The 15,487-nt window shown below is 36.3% G+C and overlaps 1 protein-coding gene across 1 annotated transcript in view; it reads left to right on the top strand.

Annotated features, from left to right (window-relative positions):
* The window catches only part of ADGRV1 (adhesion G protein-coupled receptor V1), a gene marked incomplete at both ends in the record, with an annotated part of 443,017 nt that overhangs the window by 39,265 nt on the left and 388,265 nt on the right, over positions 1–15,487 (top strand). Inside the window, 7 exons of the mRNA XM_084233539.1 lie at positions 1,191–1,317; positions 1,955–2,172; positions 2,720–3,463; positions 8,218–8,591; positions 10,645–10,821; positions 12,298–12,478; positions 14,431–14,633. Of these exons, the coding sequence (XP_084089665.1) occupies positions 1,191–1,317; positions 1,955–2,172; positions 2,720–3,463; positions 8,218–8,591; positions 10,645–10,821; positions 12,298–12,478; positions 14,431–14,633 (2,024 nt within the window). The remainder of the gene's footprint in view (positions 1–1,190; positions 1,318–1,954; positions 2,173–2,719; positions 3,464–8,217; positions 8,592–10,644; positions 10,822–12,297; positions 12,479–14,430; positions 14,634–15,487) is intronic.

Below are 15,487 nucleotides of genomic sequence, written 5' to 3'. Positions count from 1 at the left end.
AAAAAAGATAAACACATGCAATTTGCTGCAACATGGATGGCGCTGGAAGGGATCATGCTCAGCGAAATAAGCCAAAAAGAAAAAGAAAAATACCGGATGGTCTCACTCATAGCAGGAATCTAGAAAACTTAAATAAGGGACCAGGACAATGAATAACTATAAGAAAGTGAAAATCAAAATCAACAAAAAACTATGAACCAGAGACACTTTTAGGGGGGCGGGGGCGGGAGGGGAGGGATTGGGGTCAGAATGGGGGGCTGCAATTGTATGGGGAATATAACAATAAAATTTATAAAAAAAAAATAAAATAAAAAATAAAAAAAATTAAAAAAAAATATGGACAGTGATACTTTTATGTTTTAGAGTAATTAATTACTTTTCATGAGGGCCTCCCTGGTGGCCTATGGGTTAATTTTCAGTGCTGTCACTGCTGCGACCTGCGTTTGATCCCTGGCGAAGGAGCTAACCCATATATAAGGTGCAGCGGACCTCTCCTGTCTCAACCATTGCTCCCCTCAGCAGTGTATTTTAGTAAATTTACCTGTTTAATAAGTAACATTTATAATCGAAGTATTCTTTTTTAAAAAATGATTTATTTATGCATACAAGAACTGGGGCACAGGCCAGAGGTGAGGGGGTAAGAGGATTCACCAGAGACAGAGTGGGGAACAGAACAGGCAGATCTACTGAAATACACTGCTGAGGGAAACAGTGGGCGAGACAGGAGAGGTCTGCTGCACCACGTAGGTAGCTCCCTGGCCAGGGATCGAAATTGTGCTGCAGACACTGCGCACAGTTCATGGTGCTGTGCTCAACCCCTTGTGCCACCAGGGAGGCCCCAATCTGCCCATTCTGCTCCCCACTCTGTCTCTGGTGAATCCTCTCACCACCATCCCCAACCCCACCTAAAAAAAGTTAAATTAGATAAAGCTTTGTTTTGAATCTAAATTATTGAAGCAATATTTCTATTGTGAAGGAAAGTGTCTTGTGTGTTTTCTGATAACGTACAACACTTTCTTAAAGACATCTTATTAAGACATCTTTTTTAGACATTTCTGTCTCCTTGTGACCTTCAGTGAGGAAATTCTTGCTGAAATTTGATCTTAAGTATAAGCTGTTCCTTAATTTACTGATAAAGTTAATGAGTTAACTACCTTTTGTTATTTTTGACTTTTTTGTTTTTAATTTAGGTGACACTGTAGTATATCAACATGGAACAGCTACAGTGATAATTGAAGCTAATGATGATCCAAATGGTATTTTTTCTTTGGAGCCCATAGACAAAGCAATAGAAGAGGGAAAAACTAATGCATTTTGGTAAGATCATTTGGATAAGGCAAATTCAAATTGTATAGAATAATATCAAATCTTTATGCAAAAATTAAAATATCAGTCTTTCAAAATAAATAAACTTAAGAACTGAGTAATTTCATAGTTAACTGTCTGAATGAATAAATTATTTATGCTATTGCCATTTCTTAAAAATAAAACTTGAAAGTATAACTGGTAAGCAGAAATTATTTTCCCAACATTTCTTACCCCACACTTTGTCAGGACTTTGCCAAGACTGAGTGATTTGAAATATGCAAGGTTTTCTGGAACTTTTATCTCAAATGATATATTACTACCCTCATCCTATACTTTTCTTTTGAATAACTTTAGCAAATTCTAATCTAAATGTTTTTCAGTTGGGCTTAGAATTTTTCTATCAGTTTGGGCTTTGAATATTTTCATTTTAAGAAGATTCTCTTCATTATTTAAAGTTCTAAGTCAGTCTTCCCTTTCCATGAGATTCTTTGTGACTGCTCAGTAAGGACTGACTCACTGGTTTATACTAAAGATAAGTAGAAAAAAATATTTTTGATATAATACAGAAAACTCTCATTAAATGGAGTTAGATTCACTACTTATAAATTTTTCATAATAATTAATTTCTTAAAAAATTGTTATGTAGGATCTTGAGGCATCGAGGACCTTTTGGCAATGTTTCTGTGGCTTGGCAACTGTTTCAGAACGACTCTGCTTTGCATCCTGGACAAGAGTTCTATGAAACTTCTGGGACTGTTAACTTTATGGATGGAGAAAAAGCCAAACCGATAATTCTCCATGCTTTTCCAGATAAAATTCCTGAATTCAATGAATTTTATATTCTAAAGCTTATAAACATTTCAGGTATGGCATTTTACCATCTTTTGTTTTATCACCAAAAGATAATATTCTATACTTAAATAATTATGCTATATAGAAAATGAAATTGAAGATGTAAGTTTATTTTGATTGCTTGATTTTAGATATACAAATACCTTTTGATGGAAATGTTATTTTTAATATTCATTCTGTGGTCTTAACTTGGTTTAGTTTTATTTATGGAGACTTATATCTATCTCAAACTTAAAGATCTTTTTCACATCAAATATAAGGTCTGCACAAAAATATTTATGGAAGTCTGGAAGCATAGCTTAAATCTTGGTCTTTTGCCATAATTTAAACAACTCTTCCATCACTTTTGATTTTAACTCAGGAATTAAACTTCTCTGGGGGTTTGATGAACCAGAAAGACTCTGAAAATGTGATGAAGTCACAGGTGAAACTATTGTTCAGTCATCAATGAGTAAATTATCTAACCAGAAGTTTGTTAAACAAATCCCTTTTGCTTTTACCTTGTACTAAAAGTACTTCAAATTTTAGATTCTTACTTCTGAGAATTTTCTTATTACAGGTGGATCTCCAGGCCCTGGGGGTCAATTAGCAGAAATCAACCTCCAGGTGACAGTAATGATTCCATTCAATGATGATCCTTTCGGAGTTTTTGTATTGGATCCAGAGTGCTTAAAGCGAGAAGTGGCAGAAGATGTGCTCTCAGAAGATGATATGTCTTATATTACCAACTTTACAATTTTGAGGCAGCAGGGTGTCTTTGGTGATGTACGAGTAGGCTGGGAAATAGTGTCCAGTGAGTTCACTGAGGGTTTGCCCCCGATGGTAGATTTCTTGCTGGTTGGCATTTTCCCCAGCTCTGTGCAGCGCCAACCCCACATGCGGCGTCACCATAGCGGAACAGATGCTCTGTACTTCAGTGGACTAGAAGGTGCCTTTGGAACTGTTAATCCAAAATACCATCCCTCCAAGAACAACTCAATTGCCAACTTTACATTTTCAGCGTGGCTAATGCCCGATGCCAATACAAATGGATTTGTTATAGCAAAGGATGATGGTAATGGGAGTCTCTACTATGGGGTTAAAATTCAAACAAATGAATCCTATGTGACTCTTTCCCTTCATTACAAAACATTGGGTTCCAATGCTACATACATTGCCAAGACTACACTCATGAAATATTTAGAAGAAAATGTTTGGCTTCATCTTCTAATTATCCTGGATGATGGTATAATTGAATTCTACCTTGATGGCAATGCAATGCCCAGAGCAATCAAGAGTCTGAAAGGAGAAGCCATTACTGATGGTGAGTATCATCTTTATAACTAGGACACTGAATTTTGAATTAAAATGTGTTTTTTTTTTTTAGAAAAGCTACAAGGTATAAGCTCTGCTTGCATATTGGTTTAATTTCTTTAAGTAAAAGTCTGTGTTTGCCAAGACCATAAGGTCTGTGCTGAATATTGCAGAAATGAAGTAGGAAAAATCTTTGCCCTTGGGAAATCCTGAAGTAGATTTTGGGAGAGAGATATGCGAACAGATTACTTCAATATATTGTAGGAAGAAAGAAAAAATATTAGGAAGGAGGAATGTTTATTCTTCTTGTGGAAGTAGGAGGCATGGGGAATGATATCCTAGGCAGGGGAAAAGAGCAAAGGTGTAGAAATGTGAAACTGTGTATTGTATCTGGGGAGCTGCTGCTAGTTCAGTATTGCTAAAGATGGAGGGTGGTGGGTCTAAAGTTAAAGAAGAATCAGAAAAAAAATTACATTTGTAAAAACAGTAATTATAGTTTATAGTATCAGAAGGTAAATCAGTGAATTCTATAGAGTGCTTTAAAGAGCTTGATCACATGCTGTTTCCTTATGTGCTTATATATACAGAAATACTGTTTTTTTCCCCCTAGTACAATCATCAGGACCTTTTCATGCCCTCTATCCTATAATTAGGTTCTGCTTTTTAAGCAGAGTAGAGCAGAGCTTATTGGGTTATAGCTTAATAAAGTATTTTCCTTCTCAATCTCCTGCGTTAGGTATCTGGTTGTTTTTTTCCCCAGTGGACAAAAGAAACTGCATGCACACACTACTGATTTCAACCTTAATGGTGGTGGTTACAGCATTCTTGTTACCAAGAATTCACGCACATATTTGTTAATGTTGATTTTGCGTTGGCAGTGGTGGTAGAATGAAGAGTGGAAGAGTATGGGAGAAGTGACAGCTGGTGTTTCTTTTCTCTGTTTAACTTACTGCATTGAATTTATATCATGTTTATAAATTGCAATTTTGGGGAGAATGTTGAAAAAAACTAAGTTACTAATGAAATATTCTGTACTACAAAACAAAGTGTACATATCATAAATGTACAGCTAAATGGATTTATTTATACATTAGATTTATAGGTTTCAGTGTTCATGCAATCAGCATTCCAGAAACCAGCCCCTTTTGACTCTTCTTCAGAAACCAGCTCATTGCTCTGCCTACCAACTATTGCCGTATCTAAGAGCACACAGTTAGTTTTCCCTGTTTTAAATTTATGTAAATAGAACTGAGCAGTGTGTATACGTGTCTGTCTGGATACTTTTACTTGGCTTTGTCTATGCGGTTCATCCATACTTTTGTGTATTGAGATATTTCATAGTCATTACTATTGCAGGTAGTCAGTCTCCAATCACTGGATAAGGCCAGGTCATTATGACGTTAATGTGCAGGATGCTTGTCACTGTCCTAAAGATTATCTGGGTAGTGACTTGTAAAACTCCCTTGATTAATACTATTGATAAGAAATATTACTTGTACTTTTATTTTTCCAAATTACTGCCAAACTCTCCTCTTATGAATATATTAGTTAACTCAGGAATTAAATTTCACTTGGAGTTTGATGAACCAGAAAACCTCTGAAAATGTGATGAGGTCATTAGGTGAAACTATTGTTCACTCATCAATGAGTAAATTATCTAACCAGAAGTTTGTTAAACGAATCCCTTTTGCTTTCACCTTATACTAAAAGTACTTCAAATTTTGGGTTCTTACTTCTGAGACTAAACAAAAAACTAAATATTGGTGAATTCCAAAAGGACTTTTGATTGAGACAGAGTGATATAGTTGGGCTGTATATTGTTGTTATCATGAAAAAGTTGTTAAGGCTTGAAATACTTCTTTTATTATCTCAATTGTTTCAGTTCGGATAATAATAGATTTGGTTCACAACAATTTTTATTTTTTTTCTGAATTCTTACAACTTCATTTAAATCAAGATAAATTTCAAATAGATCAAGTGTTGAGGTTCTCAAAGAATAGTAGTACTATTACAGGGCAGGGTGAGGGGCACCCCAGAACCCAAAAACCCCCAAACCTGCCCGCTCTAAATAGGTTCTGCCATCTGCTGCATCAAGACAAATATACTCTAGTATGTAAGATCTTTAATGGAAAGGAACTTTAATACAATTAGTGTGTAACAAAGACAAGGAATATAGTTTCCAAATCAAGCACCCTAAATTACTATCCCTTTGTGGGTAAAAGCCCAGCCAAACAGGGTTGGCCCAAAGCAAGGCCATTGAGGCCTGAAATCCTGCCACAAGTCTAAGGCACCTTCTGCTGGGTTCCCATAGAAAAGGGTCATAAATGACCAGATAATTCTGGAAGGGAAAGAGCAAAATTAATATCAAGATATATGCTGCCATTGTTAACCTCCCATTGGGTCTCTCACCCACATTTATTTCATCCAGTTCCAGACCAAGAAGCAAGTGCATCTTTTTCACATGACTGGCAGCTCCATGTGCTTCTTCCAGGTCACCTTCTTGCGCTCCATTCTTTTTTCCCCCTTCTCTAGTCTCCTTTCCAGCTTCTTCTCCTTCCTTTTCAGCTCCACCCTTCCTTGAGTGGGGCAGGGAACTTGGAATTGCCCCTTTTCCTGGAGACCACTGTGTTACACTACTAAAATTATAAAATTGTGACTGGATCAATTCATTCTATTCTTAGATGTGGAAGTAAAATTTCAAATGTCAAGGAAAAATGTATGTTTAAATATACACATATATATGGACCTCCCTGGTGGCACAGGGATGTGTCAGCACTATTAAGCTATCACCAGCCACTGTAGCATGAAGCACGAGTTTGATCCCCAGCCAAGGAGCTACCCACATGGCACAGCAGACCTCTCCTGTCTCACCCGCTGCTCCCCTCAGCAGTGTACTTTGGTCATTCTGCCTGTTCTGTTCACACCTCTGTCTCTGGTGAATCCTCTTACCCCTGCACCCCTGGCCTACACCCAGTTCTTGTGTGCATAAATAAATAAAATAAATCTTAAACACACCCATGCACAAATACATACATACACCAGTGCAAAATATTCTTTAGTATAAAATATCATATATCCCAGTGCATACTGATTCATTTTTCATCAAAACAGAAAATAACCATTTATTTGATTGTACTACAGTTATGCAAAAACTTTACTTATCAATAGCTGTATAGCTGGCTTCCTTGACCTGTTACCAATGGGACTATGAGTAGGTCTCTCTACAATAGCAAGCAAGTCCCAGACACCAGCAGGTGTCTAAAAATTCAACTAAATTCTGACACTATGGACTGGGAGTGAGCATCAGATTCCTCAAATTAAGGACTCAGTCTTTTAAGACCATCCTTCTCTTCACAACCCCAAGCAAGCCCAGGCTTCTGGCCAACTGGCTATAGCAATAGATTGGAGGTCTCTGGGACCCCCCTCCAGCCTTCAGGTGTCCATTACACGCCATGATCATTATCTGTGCTTCTGTCTGACTATAAATCAGTTTCCCAAGACACTCTTCTCAACTTCAGTTAGCTCAGGAAACTCACCAGAACACTGATTTATTACAAAGGATACTAAAGAATACACGTCAACAGCCAGATGGAAGACATGCATAGGGCAGGGTATGGAAAAAAGGCAAGACACATCTGTGCCATCTCCAGGTTTGCCATTTTCCTGCAAATATTCATGTGCACCAGCCCAGGAGCTCTCTGAACTACCTCCCCCACTCCAAACACACATACACTCACACCTTCCTGAATTTTTTTAAGATTGATTTATTTATGCATGCATACAAGAGCTGCGGTACAGACCAGAGGTGTTGGGGGTGAGAGGAGTCACCAGAGACAGGGGGAACAGAACAGGCAGATTGACTGAAAACACTGCTGAGGGGAGCAGCGGGTGAGGCAGGAGAGGTCTGCTGTGCCATGTGGGTTGCACCATGTGGATTGCTCCCTGGCCGGCCTGGGGATCGAACTCATGCTGCAGAGGCTGCGGGCTGCTTCATAGGTTGCATCTTAACCCCTTGCGCCACTAGGGAGGCCCAACTTCTTGAATTTTTATGGAGGCTTCATCATATGGGCAAGAGTGATGAACTCATTGGCCAGAAGCAATTGAACTCAACCTCAAACCCCTCTTTCTTCCCTAGAGGTCAGGGAGATGGGAAGTTCTAATCCTTAACTCTTACTGGTTTCTTTGGTAAATAGTCACTAGCCTTCCATGCTTTTAAGAAGTTACCTTCATGAACATAGCAAATGGTTCCTTTATTACTTACATCATTTAGGAAATTCCAAATGCTTTGGAAGCTATGAGTCAGAAAGTATGAATGAGGACCACATACGTATGAGAAATATATTTATGAGAAATTAATTTCTTTTTTTTTTAAAGATTTATTTATGCATACAAGTATGGGGGTAGAGGCCAGAGGTGAGGGTGGTGAGAAGATCCACCAGAGACAGAGTGGGGAACAGAAGAGGCAGATCGACTGAAATACACTGCTGAAGGGAGCAGTGGGTGAGTCAGGAGAGGTCTGCTGTGCCATGTGGGTAGCTCCCTGGCTGGGGATCGAACTCATGTTGCAGTGGCTGTAGATAGCTTCATTGGTTGCATCTTAACCCCTTGCGCCACCAGGGAGGCCCGAGAAATTAATTTCTTATAAGTCACAATACTGCATTTATTTCTTTCAACAGATTCACTTCACTTTCTGAATCACACTTGTAATTTAGGACTGGATAGTTGTGGATATTGTAGCATTTAGACAACCATCTCTAATTTCAGGTCCTGGAACACTGAGAATTGGGGCAGGAATGAATGGCAATGACAGATTTACAGGTCTCATGCAGGATGTGAGGTCCTATGAGCGGAAACTGACTCCAGAAGAGATTTATGAACTTCATGCCATGCCAGCAAAGAGTGATTTACACCCTGTTTCTGGATATTTGGAGTTCCGACAGGGAGAAACAAACAAATCATTTATTATTTCTTCAAGAGATGACAATGAAGAGGAAGGAGAAGAATTATTCATTCTTAAGCTAGTCTCTGCATATGGAGGAGCTCGCATTTCTGAAGAAAATACTACAGCAAGGTTAATAATACAAAAAAGTGATAATGCCAATGGCTTATTTGGTTTCACAGGAGCTTGTATACCAGAGGTAAGTAGTGGGCTTGGAGAATTGTGGAGTTAAAAAATTCATGGTTGAGGGACCTCCATGGTGGCTCAGAGGTTAAAGTCTTAGCACTGTCAAGCTATCACCAGCCACTGCACCATGAGGCATGAGTTCGATCCCCAGCCAGGGAGCTAACTCACATAGCGCAGCAGACCTCTCATGTCTTTTCTGCTGCTCCCCTTAGCAGTGTATTTCAGTAGATCTTGCCTGTTCTGCTCTCCACTCTGTTTCCCGTGAATCCTCTCACCCCTCGCACCTCTAACCTATACCCCAGTTCTTACATAAATAAATAAATAAATAAATAAGTAAAATCTTTAAAAAATAAAAGTCATGGTTGATAGATTTGTTTGAGAGGAGGCTTTTTTCACTTGGTAAGATTGCTTGAGATTCTACTCTAAACCCAGAAGTATGCTAGAGCCAGTATTGAATATGTAAATTACAGGGTTTTTACTCTATAAATTTTAGTTTAAATCTGAAGTTTAATGAGCTGATGGAAGTAATAACAAGTTAGTAAATGAAACTTTAGCAATTACCTTTAAAGTTAATGTACTTCACAGAATGTATAATTATATGCACATTTAATTTACTGCTGTTTGGATACCATATAAATGAATGAAAAATATATTGAAAGCTTCCAAGAATAATCGTAATTTAAGGTTTATTGAAATATGATTTTTGAGTTTTATTCCACATGTGGAAAATATTTAAATAGTGACAACATTCTTCCATGTTGGACGTAAATGCCTTTCTTATCAACCTTCTGAGCCATCTTAATTCATTAAGCTGTTTTACTGTTCTTATCAGTACTTTCCAACTTTTCAAAGATTCGTAATCATTTTGGTTTCCTGTTCTGTAATATGAGATCTCATGAAACTACTTCGCAGGTGTTGTGTGTGACAGCAGCAGCTCGATCCATGAGAAGATGCCAAGAGAGTCTTTTCCTTTGCAAGTTGATTCCAATAGGTTTGGAAGGGTGTACCTGTAAATTGAAATGATTAAGAAATGTGTGAATGAATAAGCTTGAAAAAAAAATCCTGGTCTTAGGCTTTGCTATAGCTTACATTGGGTACCTGGCTCTCTAGAGTACCTTACTGCTCCCTTTGCTGTCTGGTGTGGTTACAGCCATAGAAATCTTCAAACAGTGGTCTTTTCTATACGAGAAATAGAATATCTCAGATTCAGGAGGACAGATGTCATACAAATCTATAACATGGAAAAGAAATATGTTTATCCATATTGATAACATCTTTAAAAAGACAGTTGCCAAGAAGTTGCCAAGAAATTTACATAAGTTTTATGCACCTTTCTGATAATCTGTAATATAGCTGCGCCAAATGTTAATTTCTCCAATTTATAAAGTCAGAATCAGAGGCAATGCAAGTTAAATAAAATGAGATCAAATGTTTGGTTCAAAGCTTGACAGTTATTAGTGCTTAACAAATGTTAATTTTTTTTTGTTTGTTCCTACAATACATTGAGAAGAACTATAATTTGAATCTATTTCTCTCTCTTTAGCTTTATTGTCATCATCTCTGTTTTTAAAAGGGCAGATGACCTCCCTCAGGTTGTGAGAACCATATAAAATGAAAGATTAAAACTAAATAATACACATCCAATTAAATTTTTTATACTTGTGATGATCTGTGATATCAGATTATATTGATATCACATATTTAAAGGAATCTATTAAAATAACATATGGCAGGCACTTAAAAATAAATTCAGTCCTGGTCAAAGTAAGAGTCTCCTTTTCACAAATATCTACCCAAAATATCTCTAAATTTATTCTTAATCTGAGTTTATAAATGTAAAACATAATCCAAGTACTAGCTATTAAAGTAACATAATGGGACTACCAAGTTCCGTGATTCACTGTTTATTTCAGTAGAGAAATATGTACCTGGCATAATGAAGAGGCCTTTTTAGACTTGCAGAAAGTTATTGAATTAAATTTATGATAAGAGCTCAGAAAACCTTTGTAATTTTATGACTGATTTGAATTGGTACATACTTATAAATAATTTACATACAATTTCAGATTGCAGAGGAGGGATCCACCATTTCATGTGTGGTAGAGCGAACCAGAGGAGCGCTGGATTATGTGCATGTTTTTTACACCATCTCACAGATAGAATCTGATGGTATTAATTACCTTGTTGATGATTTTGCTAATGCCAATGGAACTATCATATTCCTCCCTTGGCAAAGATCAGAGGTAAAGCCTGCCTTCTTTGTTTCTTGCAAATGTCCTGGCTAGCTTTTCCTGATGTATTTGTTCTGTAATTTATTTGCAGCCTCTAGCAATTTAAGCCATTTAAAATATTTAGTGGTTAGGTAAGTCATGGTATAAAATATTTCTGTATTGTGCAAAGAAATTAAGGATTTTGAGTGATATGTGTTATGGTTTTATTTTTTATTCCAATATTATAACAATGGTATAGCTGGGAGATATATCATTTTGAATATGTGTTATAGTTTTATTTTTTTCTTCATTCCAGTATTATAACAATGATATAGCTGGGAGGTATATCACTGTGGTTTATTGTTATTACTGATACAATGGGAAACTGAAGAATTCTTAGTGGTACTCTTCTAGCCAGTCAATGATAAATTCTTATAAATCTAATCTCATTTTATTTGCATTAAATTTGGGAAAATGAAGTAATTGTTTTGATTTATCTCCAGTTTCATAAAAAACTTTTCATGAGCCATAGTCACATATTTTGAATAGATCCTCCAGAAATGTCACTTCTTATAAGTGAAATTAGGAAATTCAGAATTTTTACATTCTTTTAGTCTATCTTGTGGGAATATTCATAAGAGCATAATTTTTCATTAAACATCTAAATATCTTATTGCTGATCAGAAACAAATAGTAAAATAATTTAAGACTTGGAAATATAATCTGAGGCGATTTCTGAGGAATTTAGAAATTAATAGGATGAAAATTTAAAATTTGGAGAAAGAGGTAAGATTTAAATATTCTTAAGAATTAAAGTGCTAAAGTTAAAGAAAACTGATTAGATCTCTTTAATTTGGGGTGAAACAAATTAGTTTATAACAAAAATTTCCCAGAAACTATAGATAGATCCATGATAAGGTTCTTACTGCTCTCTGGTAAAATGAGGAAACAGAATAATTAGTAAGATTTCAAAAATCTAATATTGTTCAGTTTAAAGGACTGTATTTTATTTTTTCCTGTTTATTTAGTCTGTTTATTTGGTATACAGCTAGTTGAGGTAACACTGGCTTATAGCATTGTGCAGGATTTGATGTATAGGGACACACCCCTTCAGATGTTATGTTACCACAGCACACCCACCACCAAGGCACCCATAGTCAGTCCTTCAGCAGTGTATAGGTTATTCTTATACTTTCTTTTTTTCATTTCTTTTGGAATTAAAGTGCTCTTTCTTTTATGAAGTCATCATGATGATGTCGTATACATGTGATATTAATACCAAAATAGAGTATTTTTTAGATAGACATTGTTACTGCTCAACATCCATTATTGTTTAAAAAATTAATTTCTCAGGCAGCCTTCTCTCTGTGTATGTGTGTAGATATGTGTAGAAATTGTTAAAATACTAACTTTAATCAAGAATAATTTAATTAGCTGTTTTCTATTGGTAGGTGGAAAATAAATTCTAGATGTATTATGCTTAATGCCATTGGATTTTTATATCTACAGGTCCTTAATATATATGTTCTTGATGATGATATTCCTGAGCTTAATGAGTATTTCCGTGTGACACTGGTTTCTGCAATTCCTGGAGATGGGAAGCTAGGTTCGACTCCCTCCAGCGGTGCAAGCATAGATCCTGAAAAGGAAACGACCGATATCACCATTAAAGCTAGTGATCATCCATATGGTAACCAATTCCTTCTTCGGGAATATCTGTTTTTCTCTGGGAGTGTTTGGTCCTACTTTGAAACTCTTTTTTATTTTTTAAAGATTTATTTATTTATGCATACAAAGCCTGGGGTACAGGCCAGAGATTCAGGGGGTGAGAGGATCCACCAGAGACAGAGTGGGGAACAGAACAGGCAGACTGATGAAAAACACTGCTGAAGGGAGCAGCGGGCGAGGGAGGAGAGGTCTGCTGCACCACGTGGGTTTCTCCCTGGCCGGCCGGGGATCGAACTTGTGCTGCAGAGGCTGTGGATTGCTTCATAGTGCAGCGCTTAACCCCTTGCGCCACCAGGGAGGCCCCCTACTTAGAAATTCTTAACGACCTTTTTATAAATTTTGAAGTATAACTTCTTTGGACCTTCTAACTTCTAAGTTAAACTTCTAAACTGCCATTAATAAAAAGATTAATCACTGAACATTAAGAGTATGTATTTTTAAAGCAAAAGCAGAATTATTTAAAATGAAAAAAGTATTTCTATTCTTGACTGTCAGATTATTTTCAATTTAAAAATTATCCTATAGCTGTCTCAAACTATCTGAAACCATCTTATATCTGTCTTCCACTCTCTGACTTATTTCAGTTACTATAATCACCTCAGGAGCCATCCATTTTGTCCCAAAAGCCACTATTTTCATCCTTTCTTAATAGCTAAGTAGTATTCCATACTTTCATCATCCAGTTGTCTATTTTGGACACATACGTTGGGTCCATGACTTGCTGCTCTGAACATAGGAGTGGACAAATCTTTTCGTGTTAGAGTTTTCATAGTCCTTGGGTAAAATGACTAGTAGTGGTATTGCTGGAACATGTGGTATTTCTGGATCATGTGGTATTTCTGTTTATGTTTTTCATAAAGTCTGCACAAAATCAGATTTCCACCAACAGTGGATGAGTGTTACTTTTTCTCCACATCCACACCAACATTTGTTACTTCCATTCTTTTTGATATAGACCATTCTCACAGGGGTGAGGTGATATCTCATTGTGGTTTCGATGTGCATTTCCCTTAATAAGTGATGTTGAACATTTTTTCATGTGCCTGTAGGCCATTAGAATCTTCTTTGGAGAAGTGTCTATTTAGGTTTTTGCCCATTTGTTGATCGGGTTGTTTGTTTTGTGTTGTTAAGTATATGAGTGCTGTATGTATTTTAGAAATTAACCACTTGTCAGTTTTGTGTCAGTCTGTAGACTGCCTTTTTCTTTTTGATGTGCAAAAGGTTTTTAGTTTGATATAATCCCACTTATTGTTGCTTCTGTTTGTCCTGCCATTGGAGTTGCATCCCAAATACATCTCTCCAGTAGATGTATTTCTTTTAATAAATAAATACAGTGGTGTATCATCTAGGTTTTATTTTAAGTATGTCATGGTCTTACTTCCACATTTTTATCCTGTTTGAATTTATTTTTGTGTATGGACTTAGGTAAGGACCTAGTTTTGTTTGTTTATTTTTTGTGTGTGGCTGTCCATGTTTCCCAACACCATTTGTTAAAGAACTCTCCTCTTTTATAATTAACTGTTTCAAAAAATGTGTTGCAAATCTTTTAGGTACCATTAATCATGTTGTATTATAAGTTCAAGTATGAATTCTATCAATAGAAGAGTCAGAGATGAGTAAACTTTTGATAATAATCTATTTTAAAACTTGATCGTTATTTTTATTCTGTAAAAAAAAAACTTTCTTTGAGTAGAAGCAAGGAAAATTATTTTACTGTTTAACATCTTGAAAGTCTATTAACATTCTGGATCAAAAGTATGTAAATGAAATAGTCATTCATGTCTTTTCTAAATGAAAGCACTCAGAGTTTCTCCTGGTGTTCAAAATAATTGTGCAGATTATTGCAAATGAGTAAGAAATTCTTCTATGGATAATTGGGCCAAGAATACCTTGCCTTTTTCTTGTATCTGCCAGGCTTGCTGCAGTTCTCCTCAGGGCTACCTCCCCAACCTGAAGATATAATGATCCTGCCAGCAAGCAGCGTTCCCCAGATCACTGTGCAGGAGGAGGATGGAGAAGTAAGGTTATTGGTTGTTCGAGCACAAGGACTCCTGGGGATGGTTACAGTGGAATTTAGAACAGTTTCATTGACAGCATTCAGTCCTCAGGACTATCAGGTAAATCGCTTAATCCTCTTTAAGTGGCATTTGCACTTGTAAAATAGACATAATCATCCTTGTCTTGGAGTACTGGAAGGGACTGCACTGTCCTTGAGATATGGAAAAGTAAGCACTGATGATTCCAGTGTTTTAAAGTTCTGTAAATTAAATTATTTCAGTTCCTTGAGGCCCCACACTTAAATAGCTGTTATTTTGAATTCAGTTGTACCTTCTATTTGTCATGGGCTTCCCTTATATTATTCATTTTAAAGTTACATGTTTTAATCAGACATATTTAAAATTGAGTTTCATACATATTTTAAATCATCTTGTCTACATTCATCAAACAGGCAACATTGCAAATAAATTATATGTCCATGACTTTTTCCATTTTAATTATTTTTTCTCCAAGTAGTGAGATGTGTAGTACTGGTTTAAAAAAAAAAAAAAGCTTGGAACTTGGAGCTGGACAGGACTAGATCTGCTAAATGTGTGGCCTTGGGACACTGGATCTTTCCTAACATCAGTTTCTTTATTTGGAAAAAAAAAAAAGAGATCATCTCTGCTGGGCAAGAACATTCTGAATGTTTAAAGTGTGTTATATGATTTGTGGTACATACATAGTCACACTCAATAACTGCTCACTACTCTTATTTTCACCAATAAACATATTAAGTGAATCCTCATAATTTCTTCTTAGTTATACTTCTATCAGGATGCAGGGGAAATTTCCCCTACCAAGTCTTTGTTTTTTGAGTTGGATGGATGAACACATTAACATCAGACAGATTAGTAGGAGAAAATGACATATTTAATAACATATATAAGGAGAAGTTACTTGGTTGTATATCCTAAAATAAAATGGGTGGGCC

This window comes from Talpa europaea (assembly GCF_964194135.1).
Source record: "Talpa europaea genome assembly, chromosome: 5".
Classification (NCBI taxonomy): domain Eukaryota; kingdom Metazoa; phylum Chordata; class Mammalia; order Eulipotyphla; family Talpidae; genus Talpa; species Talpa europaea.
This window is presented reverse-complemented; position numbering and strand designations above follow the sequence as displayed.